Below are 19,865 nucleotides of genomic sequence, written 5' to 3'. Positions count from 1 at the left end.
TGTAGAGAATGACAGTAACAGCATACCAACGGCATATATAGGCATATAGGTGTAGGTTTGTTATAAACGTGTGCTCTTTAAAAAGTAGCACAGTAAGCATTGTTTGCCAGTTACTTACATTAAATGTTTAAATATATGTTACATAAGGTACTACTATTATGATTTCACCATCTGTACACAAATTAGTGAAGCAGTTAATAATTAGTGAATGCACGTGTCCGTGGGTGGTGCTGCATTGGCGTGGCTGTGGCGACAGTGCGAAGGCTGAATTTTTGTTCTAGTCCGCCCCTGTGTGTACAGGATCGTAGTGCCCCCTTAATGACTGGACTGCTGGTCCAGTAATTGACAGGCTTGATGGCTGACCCACATCTACATTAAAAACTTATCTCTGCTCCAATAAAGGAATCAAATGCCTAACAAATCACGCTTTTATGATGAGTTCGGCCTTTAGTTAAACCTAAAACAGTTTCTGCCTTTAGTCTACACCCAAGATTATTTTGTCCACTCTTATGTGCAAAAACAAAGGATACAGGCAAATAATATTTTTCCACGTGAGCAGATAATAACTGCCACTCGCACAATCGATTCAAACAACCGAGTGTTACTAGAAGTAGTGAAAGGTAGACAAATTACAACCATAATTAAAAATGACATACATTTATTTTAATGAATCGATTATTGGTGTCAGCCTACTCCCTTTCATTACAATTAAATGTAATGTGATTTTACAATTTGGTTTGGAAGAGATAAACACATAATTTGATCAGAAGGAATCGGCCAATTTTGCCAAGAGCGAGGCCCGCTGCGCACCTCTCACACTCATTCATGAGTGAAGATAGTTGTTGAAACGTTCCCGGTGGGTCAACAGTGTGAACAGATGTTAGCTTGCCTATAACATGGCACCAACGCGCATTTTATGACTTTGACTGTTGAACTCAATACCGACGCACCTGTTCGTTCAAAACAACAATGGTAGACTTGATAGACAGATGGTTCATCCAATCACCTGCCAGGTATATTTCTTTGCCTGTCCTTTTTCAAACAGTTTCCAATGTAGGCTTTTCCACTGGTTCTGTGTTAAACCATCTGGCATGTCAGGTTAGTGAAACATAGCACCGTAAAATGTACGAGGATTGTGTAAGTTCCTGGAATTGTTTGAAAGTTGTTTTATGACACACCTATGTTAGTACCAGGGGCAGGCTGTGAGAAATACTGCCTCAGGATATTCCCTTTTTATTTTTTATTTTTTAAATTTCTTCCATTCGGGGTGTTGTGGGCACATAAAGGCTCCGAGGTTACAAACAATGAAATGCATCCACTCAGATCTTCATCAGCAATCCATTTAGATTTTTTGTAAGTGACAGGCCTTCAGTCTAAAGGCTTGTAACTTGCTTTCTTTAGATGCAGCAGTTGTGTTTTTTGTTCCATGGAGTTTATCTGTGAATGTATTAAAAGTCAGGCAAGAAAGCGCAAGGTGATGATTGTTCTTCAGGGTTTATGGTTCTGCTCGTGTGATCGGGCAGATCGATCAAAATGACTCTATATCTGGTTCTCTCTGGCCACACCAAGATCAGATTTGACACACTCTCTCTCTCTCTCTCTGTGTGTGTGTGTGTGTGTGTGTGCGCGTGTGTGTGTGTGTGTGTGTGTGTGTGTGTGTGTTTTCCTGGTAATGAAGGAACATGTCACCCAGGGCATCAGTGTGTTTATAGTTATATGGCACAAAAGAAGAAGCTATATCAACGTTTTATTCACACACAACACCCGTCTTATATGCTGTTTAACTTTAAGCTCGAATATATATTTTTTTGTCCTTCTTCCAGACCGGTCCCAGGTGCCAAACCAAACACAGCCTCGCCTCCGCCACGAAAATGACCTTCTCCTCCCCCCTCCCCCCTCAGAGGAGGCAGCAGCTGACAGCCTTTGCACTAAAGAGACGTGACTTGTAAACCACAGAGCTGTCGACCATACCAGAGCAGGACGAACACAAAGTAAAAACCTGAGACACGAAAGAACAAACGGGACTCTTAACAGTTCAGACTTTAAAATGAAACCTTACCCCCCCCCCCCATTCTCACCCCCCACCTCCTCCCAGCGGCTCACATTAACCACCACGACGCGGTTTTGCACGGAGGCCTTGCAGACTGAGACAAGTGTTATCGCTGGGTGTCAGTCACATTTGCCAAATTTTTTTATGATTAGTTTGTTTTTTAATCTGTTAATGCTGTCTGTGTATAAAAAAAAAACATTTTTTTGTAATGACTCTTGTTTTGTTTACAATTTGTTTTATGTCTTGTTTTATGATTATGTGCCAAAGAGGTCTTTTCATACCTGGGGTGTGTCCGGAACGCTTGAAAATCTTATGTCACCATACGTTTATCGCAAGTCAACTCCTCCATATTTTTAGGTTTTATAATTTATTGTATTGTATGAGGAATGTCTAAAATACAAATCTGGAGATACTGTGGCCTATCGACAGGAAGAAGAGCCAATCACACAGCAGCTTCTTTTTAACACTGTTTACATGGTGGAGGATTTGATGAATGCTTGGGACTTACAGGACACACCTCAGTCGCTCATGTTGATTTGAATGTCTATGTGTTATGACTTTTGAATTGTTACATAAAGTATTTTTAACAAAACTATCATCACGTACATTTTATTCGGTCTTTTTTTCATTCCAACTTTAACAATAATTAATGGAAATGTATGCTGTTATATGTGAGGACTGCCTGTTTGTGTGTTTAAAAGGTACAAACATATGAATGAGCTACTGCAACTCAGATAAAAATTAACTACAGTATATCTTTATATCCACTTTTAAACCCAGTTTATTTGTCAGTGTTGATATTCAAAGCCTGGATGATCATTACTCATATTCTAAGTATCTTTTTTTCTGTTACGGTCTCCTTCTCTTTCTCTTCTAACCGCATTGGCGCAAGAATCATCTTTCACATCTGTCGTTCTGCCTTTGTCGCTGTTGTTATGTAATGTGATAAATGATGTCTGCAGCATTCCTGCCTTTGATTGCCTCCAAGTTACACTCCTGGCCTTCTTGCTTTGACCTAGATGTCACCTATAGTAAGCTTTCATTTATCCTTGCATGTCTGTACTTCCGTGTCAACTTTTCTAAAAATAATTTTCTGTGTCTCCAGGTTTTGATGACTTCAACTTATCACTGCACTCTGACTCGGCATTAGTTGCCAAGGCCATGGTCTCACCCAGTGTTCGAATTATACTGTGAGCTTTGGGGGGTACAGCTATTTTTACTGGTGATGTCACTCTCCATTTTATATAGACTTACACATGCATACAAGAACCCTGAATATTAGTGCGGATTCCTTCTTGTAAGGCATTAAGAATGAAATAGCAGAAAATCTCCCCGTGTCGGTATATCTATGGAACTAGACACCTTCCCCTATCAGCCCTACCTGACACATGCCTTCTCCAGCCAGCCACCCCCGTACCACGAGCTCACCAGCTACACCTACGCCACCAGCAGCACCGGCAGCCAGCACAGCGAAGGTGAGCACAGACTGCAATTAGATGTCACCCTGGTGAGAAGCATGTGCAAACTTGAAGGTACTAAATGAGTTAAATGAGTGTCCAATTGACCATACTTTTTAAATTGCATGCATTTGCCCACAAACTATGAAATCCTGTATATTTAACATCATTGCTGGCAACTGCTGACCAAACAAACTATTTGTAGCCAGGGGCGTCGGACTGGGGGAAAAATGGGACTGAGTATCAGGGGCCTCATGTAAGAAGGGCCCAAAAAGATACTAGAATGAATAGCTGTGGATGCGGGCAGGGGCCCTTAGAAAATGCCTTTCTACAAGGCCCAGAATTTTGTGCTACGCCCCTGTTTGTAGCCATTGAGATAAATGATGGAAACCAATGATATGGAAATCTCCCCATCATACAGGTGTCCTACAGGCTCCTTTAGGTGTCCTTGTTTGTTTGACTGACCAGAAAACAGGTGTACATCTTCTCTGCCCTCAGGGAGCCAAAGCAGTGGAGAAGGTGGTGGGGCCGACTTGTGCTCCGGCAGCAGCAGTGGCGGTGAATCGGAATACTCTACCCGCAGCAGCCTGCGTTGTAGCCACGGTTCAGCTGCCCCCAGCGAGCACAGTCACGCCTCCTCCCAGTGCTCACATCACCGCATTCCACAAACCCCCCCACATGTCTCTGTACCCACCAGGTATCATTCCTTACAACCCCCATGATGATGGTGACGATTGTACCCAGGCACCCACACCAGGGCCATGGCAACAGCTCACACACTTCCTCACGCGCAGCAGATGGCCACAGCAGCCATGCACCCGGCTCCAGCCCCACCCCGCCCCCCTCCTCCACTCCAGGGGGGCCTCCAGGCGCCCCACCCACCTGTGACCTAGGCGCCGTAACCCCCAGAGCTGAGTGCGTCACGCCAGTCGTTCCACCTGGCCATGGGAAACCCAGCGAGTTCTTTGTCTGTCTAGGTGTGACCATTCATGTGAACATAGTGTACGGTTCCTACTTGTATTGATCAGGATCTGGTGATAGCTTTTTGAGCTCACAAGGGCCTATTGGATTGAGGGAACTTGTTACAAATTTGGTGACAACAGGGTATGACAGCAACAAAGAAAATAAGGCAAAATGAAAACACAATGTGGGATTTGGTCAGACTTTAATTCTACAAAGTCTGGTTATCTCAGTAGTGAGCTTGTATTTCTCAAAAAGAAAGCTCTCAGTACACAATTTTGATTGCCCATCAGAGCTGCTCAGGACTCCAGTTTCTGCAATCCTCAAACTGAAATATAATACAGTGGCTTTCATAGGTTTACACACTCATGCTACAGTTGATTAAAAAGAGGAATGAAAAATCTTTTGGAAATTGATCTTAATGCCTTAATTCAATAACATTTAGGAAAATCCATCCTTTTAAGGACACCAATTTTCTTAGTGAAGGAATAATGTATTGTAAATAAATAAATGTTCTTCCTTAAAATACAGGGGGCATAAGTATATACACCCCTATGTTAAATTCCCAAAGAGGCAGGCACATTTTTATTTTTAAAGGCCAGTTATTCATGGATCCAGGTTATGATACATCCTAATAAACTTCCCTTGGCCTTTGGAATTAAAATAACCCCAAATCATCACATACCCTTCACCATACATAGTGATCGGCATGGTGTTATTTCAGTTAGCTTAATAGCTGGTTTGATTTGCATTGAGAGATGATCTTATGGAAAGTTCCCCCATGCCTGTTGCTATGTATGGTGAAGGTCATTTTTTTGAATTAAGGCATTAAGATTAATTTCCAAAAGATGTTTTTTTCATTCCTCTTTTCAATCAACTTTAGCATGGGTGTGGAAACTTATGCAAGCCACTGTATTTTAAGAGGGGAAGCGCCTTCTCAAACCAGCTACAAATGTCAGAGCTGTTCATCCAGGGTGCACAAGGACCACAGTTTAACACTAGAGGGTGCCAGGTACACTGTGTACTTGAGAAGGATGCAATCTTGTATACATATCTGGATCACCATGCCAGATTTGTTGGCAGCACAGGAGCATAGTGAGTGCCTCACTTTTTGCGTTTTTAGACACATTTTCACACTCACGTTTGTTCCAGCATTATTTGACAATAAACGTCTCTGTATATATCTACTACTCCTATGTAAATGCATCAATACAGAACAGCAAATAGCCATTTTTTTATTTTCAAGTAAGTAGCTTTAAGGTTGACATTTTTATTTTACACTGACAAAATCATATATATTCTGTAATCAGCTCCTTCCATCTCTTCATTTAAGCTATATAATGTTTAAAATGGAAACATTTGTTTTGAGCATTGTTTTATACTTATATCCCCAAAACTGTCCAAATGAAGGCAGTAAATGAATGAATATAAATGAAGTAAAAAAACAAAGCAGTGATAACATCCATAACGTTCATGATCTGAACAGTGCCATGAGTCCAGGTCACCCTAAGAAATCTTCAACCTAGCACCAATACTCTAATTTATCCTTCAAGTAAATGCCAGGAATGTCATTGTTGCCTAAAAACTATCACATTAAGAGATATTTAGTCTGAAAAATCAGCCTATAACAACTATACAAGCCAAGACCATATTTGTGCTGCGTGTGATATTTATATATCTCATGGAGTGTAATTGGAGCACAGTACCAGGACTTAGCCTGGAGTTGGATCTTTTGCTACTTTTTTCTTCCTACTTTGAATATTTTTTTAAAGCAACCTCTGTGATCTTGTAGGACCTCCTGGATGCGAGCAAAGGGGAAGGCAGCTTGTGTCATCTTTTCCTTTACACAGACCTTCTGCTGTGCACCAGATTCAAACCGGCAACCAGAGGGTGAGTGCGGCCAGAGAAAGCACAGGGGCTTGTGGGATTTGTGGTCTACAGTTTAAGAGACATCAGTTTACAACACTTTTTTGTGATCAATTATTTTTTTTTTTTTATATTCCAGCAAACAATTACAAACAATAAATTGATACAATGGAATGCGTCCAAAAGCCAAAAACCACAGTGAGCAAAGCTGGGAGGGAGAGAGAGAAAACAACACATGCAGAAACAGACACACACAAACCCCCACACAAAAAGACAGACACAAGACAAGGGCCAAACACATGCGCAGGTTGAGGTACAGCTGTAGCACAAGGCTACAACCCAGACCTCAGTGAGCTCCATGGATGCGCACCGTCAAAATTTTCATGTACACAACATCCAAAAAGGAAAGGGTCCATGCATGTTTAGACAAGTCATGCGGTGGTTTCCAACGGGTTGCAATAATTTTCAATTCTTTTTTCAAGTCCAGCAAAAACAGCACATTTGAAAGGTTGACAAATCATTCAGAATCAAAACATTGACAGTAGCAGGCACAGTAACATTAATTTAGGCGGAAATCTTTGATGCAATATTGTTCCAGAACTTTACCAACAGGAGGGCATTCCCAAATCATGTGAAAATACTGTATGTACTTTGTGATTTTATTGGGCAGAAAGTGTATAAAGGGCTGTTAATTAGTTTCATGTGATAAATGTTCACGTGGGTGAGAAATGTCCTATGAATTAAATTGTAGTGAATCTGTTGATGGTCTGGATTGTGTGATACCTCCAGGATGCTAGACCATACATCATGCCAGTCGAGATCTTTATTCATGCCTGGGCAATCACGTGCCCAGATCCTCTCAATAGGAAGGGCAGAGTGTCCAGATATCACTAAGAACTGATAAAGCCTAGATACCATACCACAGTTTTTAGGCTAAACAGTAAAATATTTCCGAATAGGATTGATGGGCAGAGGCCTCTGCCAGGGTACACCATATGCCTTGAGTGCTGTTTTAATTAAACTACTTAACACTGGGGATGTTAGCCGAGATGGTTGAATTGCAGGAAGAATCCTTTAAATGTAGTGCAGACTTTGACCAGTTCATTTTAAAGCCTGATAAGCTTCCATAATCCTCACATAATTATAGAAGGTGAAGACGAGACCGAGGTGGGTTTTTTAAAAAGAACAAAACATCGTCCGCAACAATAGATGATGCTGTGTACTAGGAATGCATATCAGTGACACCATAATCGATTGTCAAATGGCTTGAGCCAGCGGCTCTAGAGAAATGACAAGTAATGCAGGACTCAAGGGGCTAGAAACTGGAAATAAAGAGGAGGAGGTGCGTCCAGTTAAGACTCTGGCTGAGGGATTAGAATACAACATTTTAATCATACCAATGAAAGTGTTACCAAAGCCCATCACCTCTAAGACTGACCATTGAAACGGCCACTGCATCCACTCATTGCATCAATAGAAAGAAGTGACATTGGAGTCTTACTGTCCTCTGCCGCATCAACAATGTGGAGAAGGTGTCTAACATTATCTGATGCTAGTCTCATTTTTATGAATCCTGTTTGGTCAGGGCTTATTAATTTCGCCATATTAGACTCCAAACAACGGACTAGGAGCTTTGCAAAGAATTTTATGTCAGCGTTAAGCAGGCTCAGAGGTTGATAGCTAGAACACTGTTGGATTCTTATCCTTTTTCAGGAGTAAGGAAATTAAAGCTGTTAAAATTCTTTGATAATTCACCCTTTTCAATAGAGAAGGTAATCATGTCAAGAAGGAAAGGGCCCAACTGGTCCCAAAAAGTTTCATAGAATTCAGGGGGAATCCCATCAAAGCCCGGTGATTTTCCTTGTTGCATATTCTGTACTGCCACTCAGTCTGTCAAAGCTAGCTGATTTCTCTTGTGCTAAATCCATGGTTTGATAGAAGGCTTGGTGCCGCATGACCGGGAAATTGCTGTAGTCGGGGGAAAAGCGAATCTTTCTGCCCCAACCATGGGCGGAGATTTCCGCGCAGCCTGTAGGATCACCTGCCTGATTGTGTAGCAAAGCACGTTAAAAATCAATGTGCGGCTAGTGTTCTTCTTTTGGCTATCACTGTAGAGTCGGTTGGCTCTCATAATCTCGATCTGTATATCTGCCAGCTTCAGCAGCCTTAACACTTTCTAGACCCTCATTCAGCCCGATGATGCGGATGATGCATCATGTTTCTGTTTTCCATATCTGCTAGCTTCACCTCCAGCTCTTGAAAAGCGTGGCCATGGCTGTCAAGAGTACCTGAGTGGCTTTTTAGATCGTCCACATCAGGTCTGATAGAACCAAGGCTTGCAGTCAGAGATGCTAGCTGGGCATGAACAGCAGTTAGCTTCTTGTCATTGTCAAACCCCATCTGTTGAATCTGAGACTAAATCTGAGAAAAACATGGTTTGAGGTAGCTTTTCTATTTCTCCAGTAATGCCTCTGCAATGACGTCCGTATCATAGTGTTGTTTTTTTTTCTTGTTCGCCATTATGCTTTAAATGACTATCGAGCACAAAGTGATTGAATACCGGAGTTGGAACCATATAAAACAACTATTTGGCAAAATCGGGCCAGGAGCTAAACCTTGAGCCATCATCTCTGTCGAGCCGATCACGTGACTCCAGCAGTTTACAACACTGCATGTGTTCTTCCAGGAAGAAGGACCAGTACTGGTTCAGCTGGTATCTGCCTCTTGCTGGTCTCAAACTTTGCTGGGTTGGAGACAAGACGCTAACCTTTGCTTACTCGACATAAGAACCAAGATGTACAGTACCTCTTCCGGCAACAGATACAGCAACATGCTGTATGTGTATGTGACAAATCAAGTGAAATATAAAAAAGGGTTTGTGTAAAGAAGGGGTCCAAGGGCTTGGCTTTGACAGCTCGTAGCAGGAAGCTGGAACAATGGTGCCTTTAGGTGACCTGTAGATGCACCTCGTTAAATTGTACCTTGTAAACTCTGAGAAACTCAACTGTTGTTGCAAAGAACTCTTCTGCCATCTAGTGTTTCTTACTGTGGCATTGTTGGCTGGGGTGACAACGACCTGACAGAAGTTAAATAGCTGGGTTTTTCTACCGTTCAGTCAGAACTGAAGAAATCTCTCGGATGAGAGAAAACTCATCTTTGAAGCACCTTTAACCAAGTACAGTTGCCCTTTGGAGAATCGTGACACTCCTAACACACACATATACACACATTGTCAGTGATTTTGCAGTTTTGAGTAATAAATTACTAAAATCAAAACTATCTGTTTCGCCTCAACACAGTCACTCTATCCTCACTGTATGATATAGTTTATATATAGTAATAGTTTATAGTTATTTGAATTGTTTTAAGGTGCATAATCTTTCAAAATAAAAATGCAAAGTTTAGAAGGAAAGATCATGACAAAGTACTTGTCAGTGAGACCTATGTGTATGCCTTTCCTAATCCTGTCCAATCAACTGAATTTACCACAGGTGGACTCCACCAAGGTGTAAAACCATCCAATTAGAGGCAGCTGAGCTACATTTCAAGTGTCCTAAAGGGTCTGAATGTTAATGTGATATTTTAGTTTTTTTCTTTTTAATACATTTTAAAACTAATACTACACTATAAAATTCCTGTTTTTGCTTTGTCATTATGAGGTATTGAGTGTAGATAGATGAGGGGTGAAGTTTTGTTTAAACAATTTTAGCAGGAGGCTGTAACACACAATTTACTATTGTCTTATTTTTCTCTACTGTAGGTAAAGTGTGAATCTACTCAATCTACGAACCTAGTTACAATAAAACCATAACGGATCACTGCAACAAGACACGCAACCGGTTTGCCTTTTATTTTTTATTTACTAACAAATTGAAGAACACATTCTTATTTACAATGGCAGCCTGACCAAAGACAAAGCGTCTTGAGGGAGAGGGGTAGGGGCTAAAAAAGAAATTAAAAAGACACATCTAAACATTTCCAACACATCCACCACATGACATACTAGCACACAAGAAGCATACACGAAGAATCATATCATAAACAAGATAGCATACACAAGCAGTAATACCAACAGACAAAGCAAAACAGTTGCAGCAAAAGAACAAAAACAGGATGCAAAAACAACTAAAAAATAGGCAAAGCAAAAAAAGCAGAGATATGATATGCATGGGACTTAGCAAAAGAGATATAAACCTGTTAACTCTTGAAGGGCAATGCCTGGCTGAACAAACACTCAGATACCAGACAGAGACATGAGATACTGGTCAACAAACCACATGGTCTCTTTTTTTACAATGTGAAAACACATTTCTATTCTCCTACTTGCCTATTTATTATATTGCCAAGAGTTTGATGAGAAGAATGACAATATTCTCATGTCTGTACTGTTAAAATGAAGCAATAACTAGCAGTTTGTTAGCTTAGCTTAGTTTAGCACAAAGACTGTAATCGGGGGGAAGGGGAACTTATATCTGCAAGGTGCATTTATTTTCCAGCAGAAAAGATAAAAAATACAACCTGATTCATAAGTTGGCTTTCTCTTTCTTAATATTTAGGATATGATTCAAAGCAAGACTGATGGTGGTGATGATGATGATGATGATGATGAGGATAATGCCAAGCCCTTGGGGGGGATAAATAAAGTTGGATTGAACTAAAAGACAACAAACCTACAGAGTAATTCAGGGTTGTTTGTGAATTTAATGACAACATACTGTACTTAATCTGTGTTTTGATCTGTGTCTGATATACATTTGTTTTTCATGTCATACTTAATGGAAAATACCAAGAAAGAAATATTAAAATCATGGTTATTGATGTGAATGTTTTATCATAGAAAATATTCCAATTTACATACAAAATACAAAATATCATACTTAATGATGTAGGATTATTCTATTAAATAATTTTCAAGACAGTAATGCACTGTGTGAAAAATTAGGTTTGAATAATATTTCCACTCTATATGTTAAGTTTCATGTTTTCAGACAGATAGTAATGTTAACATGATTTGCTTGAGAGGTTGGCCAGTGGTTTGGCGTGGATGGGCTTATAGAGGAGAGTGAAGCTGGAGGGGCTGAGAAGGCCGTTGCCCTGTGCGTCGACATTTCCCATCAACACGTAATTCCGGCCTGAACAAGAAAAGAATGCGTCAAAATATATCAAATACCAGCTCACCCATATCAGAGGAGCTGGGTGAGTTTAATTAAGGACAAATATAATTTGAACATGTATAAACTGTAGCAATTCAATCAGTGAGTGATACTGAAATACTCTTTTCTTTGTTATATTCTCGATAAAAGTAATTATTTATTACAATAATTACTTCCAAAAAGAACCAAACAAAGACACATGTGCATTGCATATTCCATTTATAATCAGACAGTTTTATTTCCTACATTGACTGACTTTTATGATAGGGATATATTGGTTAAATAAAGAATCCTATCATCTGCATACAATGTCTTTATAGTAATACATTTGAAAAGGAGGGGAAACTGACCTGAGTTTGTATATTTTGTGTATTTGCAAGAACTGATGCTTTTTTAAACATATTTTTAATATATTCCATGGTATGAAGCCTATTTATCTTCCTTATGCATCAGAGGGTAAATCGCTAAATCTATGCAAAGTAGTTGTGTACTGTCTGTAGCAAAGTTTCCTGATTTAGCATTTGATTTCAACTTTCACTACCTGACAGTCACTACAAAAGATGTGTGTGTGATATGCAGAGAAAGGCTGTAAATACAGATAATTCCACCATACCTTTGAGTAGCCCAGGACATCTCTTGCAGGTCGAGGTCAATGTGACTGACATGATCGGCCCCGATTTGGTGATGTTCAGTTGTCCTGCCTTATAGGCCTTAATTATGGATACCTCAACTGTCGCTGAGCCCCTTGGACCAGTGGTTACAGATGTAACCCTACCCGTAATCACTGAAAGAGAGTAGTATAAAAGATAAAAATAAGAAAAAATGCCAAGAAAGAGAAAGCAGTTGAATGGTATTTCTTTTACAAATCATACACCAATTATACACCAATTATTGTGAAACTAAATCATTTTAATATTCTTTTTAATATATATAATTAATATATATTCAAGTTATGCACATGTTTTTTTGCAGACTAGATGGGCAGCTGATGTCGCTTACCAAAGTCATGAAGGCAGAAGCTGGATTGGAGAGTTCCTGTCCTCTTACAGGCTTGTACACACAGTGGGTTCAGTGGTAAAGCTAAAGACAACACAGACACACACACACACACAACCAGAAACACATGATAAGCACATTAACTTGCTTCTCGATACGGGTGTGCACATGTTCATTACATGAAAGCTAAGTGCAGATTGTTAACTTAGAAATCAATTACTTCCACTTACGTTTCTTGCTCACAAAAGGCTTCTTCGTCACTGTCTTGCTAACTCCAGGTTTAGGTGTCACCTTAGGCTTAATCTTGGGTTTGGGTGTTGGTTTAACTCCACTCTTGGAGGGTGGCTTTACCGGTTTGACACCAGGTTTTAAGGTGGGCTTGGTCTTCAGTGCAGGCTTACGGGTGGGTTTAGGCTTTAAGAAAGGTTTGAGCGTTGGCTTAATAATCTTAGGTTTGTGTGTAGGTTTAGTTCCAGGTTTAGGTGTAGGCTTTTTCACAGGTGCTTTAGGTGTAGGTTTAGCTGGTTTGGGTTTAGCCGTGGGCTTGACTGTAGGCTTGACGATAGGTTTGCGTGGTGGAGGTTTCAGCGGTTTCTTCACCAATGGCCTTTTGGACGGTTTTGGGGTGGGTTTAGGCTGGAGGCCAGGCCTAGGTTTGGGGGTTGGTTTGGTGGGTTTGCTTGGCTTCACAACTGTTCTTTGTGGCGCTGAGGTTGTCTCAGGTCGAAAGATGAAGTCTCCCCCGACGGTGGGCGTTCGAGACCCACGGGGCACACTGGAATAGTGGGCCATGAAGCCATCTGACGTTACGCTGAGGTCAGAGATGAACTGGACAAGGAGCTCGTTCCCGTTTGTCACTATTGTTCTATGTAAAGGAAAGGGAAAATAGACAGAAAAAATGTGTGAAGAAGGAAGATTAGCAAAGGGGAGAGACACATGTGGATATGCAAAGAACCTTTAGTGTTTGCCCTCTTTTTCAACCCATTCCTGATCAGTAATCTCACCCTGGTGACCTATCTCCGCAGAATTTACCGATCCGCCGCGAGTTATCCCTCTCTCCCCCATTGAATAATGCCACATAGTCGTAGCGACAGTACATGTCAGCCTCCAAGTCCAGCTTCACAAACTTCACCTCGATCACCTGGAGAAGAGGTGGCAATGAACACACAAACATGCCAGCACAAACTATGAAATGTATGACGGGGAATGAATGATGTGAGCTGGTACATGTTTAATCCTGACTGGTTTTCATGAATCCAGCACAGTGCAGTACAGTAGCTAATAGTGGTGGAGGAGAAGGGCCAGACTTCTGAAATACAGAAGGGCATTTACTCTCTCCCTCACTCGTGCTTCCTTCCCTCTTTCCTTACGTTCAATCTCTTGGTACACATGAACACACCTTCAGGCACTCAATGAAGTCTTTCATTTGAACTTCGTCTTAAGGCCACTGTCACAAACTCGCACACACACACGTACACTAGATCAGGGAACTGAGGTTGAACGTTTCCTTATGACGGGCCCCTTCATTTCTATTTTAATTTATTCTTCTCCTGCAACAACTAAACTTATTCAACACACCTAGAAAATCTAAAATCTATAATTTGGATATTTTTCTACCTGTCAAATGATTAATGATTTCTTTCCCTTTTACGACGAGCCTGTACAGTGCTTTCTATTTAACAGATTTCAGCCTTCTGTTCTACAGTCAACTTTTTTTTAATTCAAAGCTGGCAAGCTAGAAAAAACTAGCTAGCTAACCTAGCAACATATTCATTTTAGACGTTTGGTCAGCTTTTGTGTCGACCTGCTGTTAAGTTTGTATTTCATTCGAAGTGGACTAGTAACTAGCCTAGCTACTTAGCCTACCTTGATATCATCAGTCTGTTGACAACTAACTTAAAATCATTACATTGATAATGATATTCTGAGATGTGACTGTCTGAGTCTTTGAAAGAGGACATTTTAGATACACTAGTAACTGTAAATTAGCCTACGGCTAACTCTGGTACAATGCATCAAATGGCAACATTTATGTTAAAAATTGTACATGGTCCGTAACAAATAAAAAAGAATAATACAGAATAAGAAATACAAAGTGCAATAGCTCACATTGCTTGGTTCTACAGAGATGTGCCAGGAGCAGCTGATGCCTGCTGGGTAATTAGAGTTGGGCCAGTTGGGCGTCTTGACAGAGCCCTGCGATTTGGTCAGACGTCCTCCACAGAACTGATTCTCTATGGGAGGAGAAAATAATAGGAAATGCTAATGCTTTTTCAAATAAGAGAAGGGTGTTTTTTTGCCTGTGGTACCGTAGTCAAGGCAAAAAGAAACATATGCTGTTTAGGGGTGTGCTAATAAGCTTTCATATATCTGACAGATAGTGTTTTGTTTATTCCAGAGATGATTGTTCCCCTTTTTCAAAGACAATAAAAATATGTAAGAACATCAGCCAATACAACCACAGTGCTGCCATCTATTACTAGAAAATCACTGCACAAAACTGCCTAGCTTCATCTTCAGTAGCTCATCGTGGCCTGTGTGTTTCTGTGGGATTACATGTCCACACCTTCCACATGTGGCTTCCCTGCGCTAAAGGAAGCGAGAAAGCCTCTTCCTCCAGTAGCATCGTCTGACACCATGTCTAACATCATGGTGTTGGAGGTGGAGATGAGGGCTCCAGGCCGGAACGTCCCACAGAAACGACCCAGCTTCTGCACCAAGCGGGTGTGACCATTGTAGACATCCAGGTAGTCGTACCGACAGGTGGGGTCAGCCTCCATGTCGAAGAGGCGGAAAGCCAGCATGACCACGTGGCCCTCTGGAACCTGGGGGGGGCGACAGGTGATGCTTTAAGCTTATTTGGTCCTGCCCCTTTTTCCCCAAATCATACCATCACAAAGTAAATATATATGCAAATACAGCATACAATCTTTCAGGTCTTACAATAAAAAAATAACAACAATATAGCAACAACAATACTGTTAAATTACTATTGCATTCCATATTCAAAATGTCAAATGTTTACATCAAAACAATTTGATGATATACCATACCCTCCTAGATTACCTTTAAAGTGTTAGATTTTTGTAAACAGTAAAAAATACATGGATGGAGTCATGAGTTTAAAAAAGGCTGCCTTACCAGCCCATATTTCTCAATAATTAATTTTAGATCCAACGTTTGAAATAATCTATTAATTCATCAGTCAGATTTTAAAAGTAAACCACATAAAGCTTATAAAAAGCATTAAAAGAGGATAGTTTGGTTTGGTGTCCTGCTTGTCGCTTAGTGACGATCATCGGCTTAATTAGTTAAAGTAACCACAGGTGTTTATCATTCGGTCCTCTACGCAGGCAGTGAGTGGGCTCTGCCAAGTTGTGAAAGAAGCAGTAAAACTGTTCTGCGGTGACTTACTTTCTTTTAAAGTTGAGCACTCATAAGTGTATGTGTGTCCAAAGATAAAATGTGATTGCCTGCAGTTAACAAAGGAATCTTAAATTAAGGTTTTGTTTGTTATTCAGTACTCTTTATGAGCTTTGTATTAGTCTAGCTCACCCTGTGTTTACCTGAGCAGATGGTATGTTCCAGATCAAGCTGAGAAAGTCTAAGAACAGTCTCATTATCCGTATTGGAAGAGTTGGAGGCAGCCTACGGTGAGCCTGAAGGCTTTAGTCTTTGTTTGTTTTATGCTTGTTCTTCCAAATTTAAAGCTCAAGGGGAAAATTTGTGGTCCACATTTCTGTATGTTCAAAGGCATTAAATGTTGGAACCCCACACAGCTCACAAAAGTCCCACAAGCTGGTATTAACTAATACATAAATAAAAAAAGAGCACCTTGAACCGACACTATTAGTTCACACTCATTCATTCATATTTATTGTACAGGAAAGTTAAAAGTAACATTACAATATAAACAGGCTTGACTCTACTTAGAAACTGGTTTTCAGCAGGTTCCTGTTCTGCAGAAACATAAAACATGGTTACAGCACGGTGGGACAGACATTTGTACTGGACGTCGATGTGGACTAGACAAATTTGGACAACTTTAACAACAATACAGTCACATAAGGAAAAGGCATTTACACTAGTAGTTCAACACACCAACAGTAAAAAAATGGAACCTTGCTCAGTTTAATAAACTCAGAGCTTTTGTCGCTACAGCCTCACTTGGCCTGACATGACCAGTTGCTAATGGTGGCTAATGCTAGCATGAGTAACTTAGCTCCTGCTTGTGTAACTAATGTGATTTATTTAGTTTGTTGACTTTATGAATGTGGTGTTCTTGTGCTACTGTTACAATATGTTTTACCATTATACCATTATCCTATAACTGTACACCGAAGCAGGTGTTTTCTCTTATTTGGGCTGATTGGTTGAAGGTGACCAAAGCTACTATTACTTATATCAAACACCCCACTAATAGGATGCTAAAGGTGTATGTGTCCGCCCTAGCTGATGTCACAACGCTAGAGTCAGGGAGGTGCCGATCAAGCACTGGCTGTCCACACCTGACAGGAGGTCTAATCAGCCAATAATGATCACCTGTGTAGTTTTACCATGTGTTGGAGTTAAAAAAATATATTTTAGGGGCAATTTTTATGAAACTTTAGACACTGTGACACTTACAACATTTTGGGGGCCACTTCATAAAATTCTTTTTTTAATGTAAAATGAGCCCAGATTAAATGCATTCAGTATTCAACACCTGTTCCAACCTGAGTAAATACAAAGCATACTTTTATCAGTGCATTCATATGTAACAGCACTGTTTGTTTCTAAATATTACTTATATATATATATATATATATATATATATATATATATATATATATATATATATATATTAATTGAAATCTTGGTGGCAATGCTTGCCCCTCGATTCCTTTTTATGGGGGCATATCCAGATTTGATGGGGCATTTTTGTCCTTTGTTCCCCTTAATTTCCTACGCTTATTGTGAATGAATTGGATTTTATTTTTGACACACACCCTGGTCAGATGACAATAACCAGCCACTTGATTGAGTTTGTGTTCAATGTAATGGTGTAGTTATTCAAAAATGACTCACAGTGATGTACCAGGTGCATTTACTGTTGGGTTTGTAGTGACTGGGGAATCCTTCACTGGCCACGATGCCTGTGTCCGTGACCAGGTGGCCTCCACAGTGGAAGATGGGCCTAAAAAGAGTAATACACAACCACCATTGACTGCTTTTAACTTGCTGCATTGGAAGAAAACACAATTTTACTGAGAGTAGTAAGGCAGAGCGCATGCACACACTTTTACATCCACGCTGAAAACCACAGTGGCACAGTCTGTCTCTGTTCCCAGAGGCCGGGGAGGTTCCCAACGAACTCTCCTGGGGTTTTTTTTCTTTAAAAGTTGGTCAAACCAGGCCAGGAAGACTGTCAATATACAGTATATGTGCTGTGAGATTTCTCCACACACTGGCTGTGCCACAAGAAAGTTGTCAGTAACACATATTTACTTTTAGCAGGCAGGCACTTTCAACAGCCCGCTCACATGGAGTTCGGTGACACAAACTCAAATAAACAGATCAAAGCAGGGAAAGCCTTAACTTTTAATTTGGCAGCAGACTCGTTAATTTAGATGTTGGCTCCTCTGGCATCTTGTCAGTTAGAGTCCTTAAAAATGGCTTAAAGTGTTTTTTCATCAAACTTGACTTTGTGGTTACATTTTTGTTGTTTTTTGCTTGTTTCTTGGAGAAACAAAGGTCCAAATTTGTCATCTGTTACTTTTCTGTGATCATCAACCCATTAAGTGGCCCTTTTTTCTTTTCTGTTAGGCTCTTCAAGCATGCAATGGGTTTCGGCTGAAGTACTGTAAGGCCGAATTTGGTCAGTGGAGTCCCTCCCTTCTGACCCGCTGGAGCTGAACAGCCCACAGGCATTTGTTTGTTTCTCGTGTTCAATTCCTGTGTGTGTGTGTGTCTGTGTGTGTGTTTGTGTGTGTGTGGCTATAGCAGTGCACACGGCAGATTTAACAAGCATCTCTAAAAAAGAAATTCAAAATACAGAGTCAAAACTGTGGATTTAGAGGCTAAAAGTCAGAATTTAATTCCAGCTTTGACAAAAACATCAGCTGGAGGGCCAGCTACTGTACACCTCCACAGTTAAATCACTACATCAATTACAGCATGCTATCATTTAGTGTGTTTACCGGATGCCAACCACATCTTCCACTGCAACCTTCTATTTCTACTGTGCTTTCTGTAATCACAATACTGCAACCAGAGGAAAACACACACACACACACAGTAGTTAATCTAGACAGATGTGGGCTTGAAAATGGCATGCCACATGTGCACACGCAGGATGTAGGCAAGAAAACAGATGCACAAGAGGGACATTGATAGCCACGGAGTTGCCACACACACTTGGATAATATCTCAAATCTCTGTTTACCTGGTGAAGTTGTTGTGACTCTGAGCGTTAGTCCATCCCAGGGTCAGAATGACAAGAAAGCACACAGTCCACACGCTGTCCTCCATCCTGCTGTCCTCAGAGGGTAGAAAACGACGGGAGAGGAGAAGAAGAGGAAGGAGGGAGAATCAAGAGTAGAGGCGTGGAGAGACGCAAGGTTCAAAACAGGGAGTGGAGAGAGGATGATGAGGGAAGTGGAAGTGACGGGTGAGGAGGTGTGTTATGTGAAGAAAGGAAAAGGTTAATGAATGTAATATTGAGGGGACAGAAGGCTGCTTGATACAGGGGAAAACATGAATTATACCGACTCATGGCCAAAAGCAATGTATGTACAGTTCAGAGTACAGCGTGCTTGTTATGTTCCTGCTCTGTGTTGTTGTTTAACAGGTAGGGCATAGAATAATATCTGGAAAACGTATGTTTATGCAGGTGCGTACTAATGGACAGAGTACCTGTGTGTGTGTGTGTGTGTGTGTGTGTGTGTGTGTGTGTGTGTGTGTGTGTGTGTGTGTGTGTGTGTGTGTGTGTGTGTGTGTGTATGCTATGCGCCACCAGCTAGCAGCAAGGCATCTGTATTTGGCAATTTTGGTCCACCACACTGGCTCTGACAGAAATATCTCAACAACTACTGGATGGCTTGTTATAAAAACATTCATGTTCACCAGAGGACAGATCCGGATGACTTTGTAAATCATTTTAAATTCCCAAAAATGTAAAACAATCGAAAACAAATTCACAAATTAATGTAATGTAGCGATGTCAATAATGCCATGTCAAATTATTTCTGAGGTTTATTAGTTCTGTAGTATTTCAAGCTTATTTTTTTACAGACTACACCATCGCCAGTGTATATCGTAGTTGATAAGAACGCTGCCACACCTAGGAGTTGACGCCAGACGTTTATTACATACAACACAAGAATTCCTTTGTGTTTACACTTA

The 19,865-nt window shown here is 40.6% G+C and overlaps 2 protein-coding genes across 3 annotated transcripts in view; one reads left to right on the top strand and one right to left on the bottom strand.

The window, feature by feature from the left end:
* The window catches only part of adam19a (ADAM metallopeptidase domain 19a), a 158,663-nt gene extending 156,018 nt beyond the window's left edge, over window positions 1-2,645 (top strand). For both annotated transcript variants that reach the window (XM_032544520.1, XM_032544521.1), the window contains one exon: window positions 1,824-2,645. In XM_032544520.1, coding sequence (XP_032400411.1) covers window positions 1,824-1,875 — 52 coding nt within the window. In that variant the 3' untranslated portion in view covers window positions 1,876-2,645. The remainder of the gene's footprint in view (window positions 1-1,823) is intronic.
* Window positions 2,646-10,173: 7,528 nt separating this feature from the next.
* On the bottom strand, window positions 10,174-19,125 carry pcolceb (procollagen C-endopeptidase enhancer b). Its single transcript, XM_032499231.1, has 9 exons — window positions 18,907-19,125; window positions 17,550-17,658; window positions 15,049-15,307; window positions 14,592-14,716; window positions 13,487-13,623; window positions 12,713-13,347; window positions 12,486-12,566; window positions 12,100-12,270; window positions 10,174-11,465 (listed from the first exon to the last, which is right to left on the bottom strand). Exons 1-9 carry the CDS (start codon window positions 18,990-18,992, stop codon window positions 11,335-11,337), a joined length of 1,734 nt encoding a protein of 577 aa, XP_032355122.1. The 5' UTR covers window positions 18,993-19,125; the 3' UTR covers window positions 10,174-11,334.
* Window positions 19,126-19,865: the final 740 nt, after the last annotated feature.

The sequence above is a fragment of the Etheostoma spectabile genome, chromosome 19 (assembly GCF_008692095.1).
Source record: "Etheostoma spectabile isolate EspeVRDwgs_2016 chromosome 19, UIUC_Espe_1.0, whole genome shotgun sequence".
In the NCBI taxonomy this organism is placed as follows: Eukaryota; Metazoa; Chordata; class Actinopteri; order Perciformes; family Percidae; genus Etheostoma; species Etheostoma spectabile.
The sequence above is the reverse complement of the archived record's forward strand: the minus strand, read 5'-3'. Positions and strand labels throughout refer to the sequence as shown.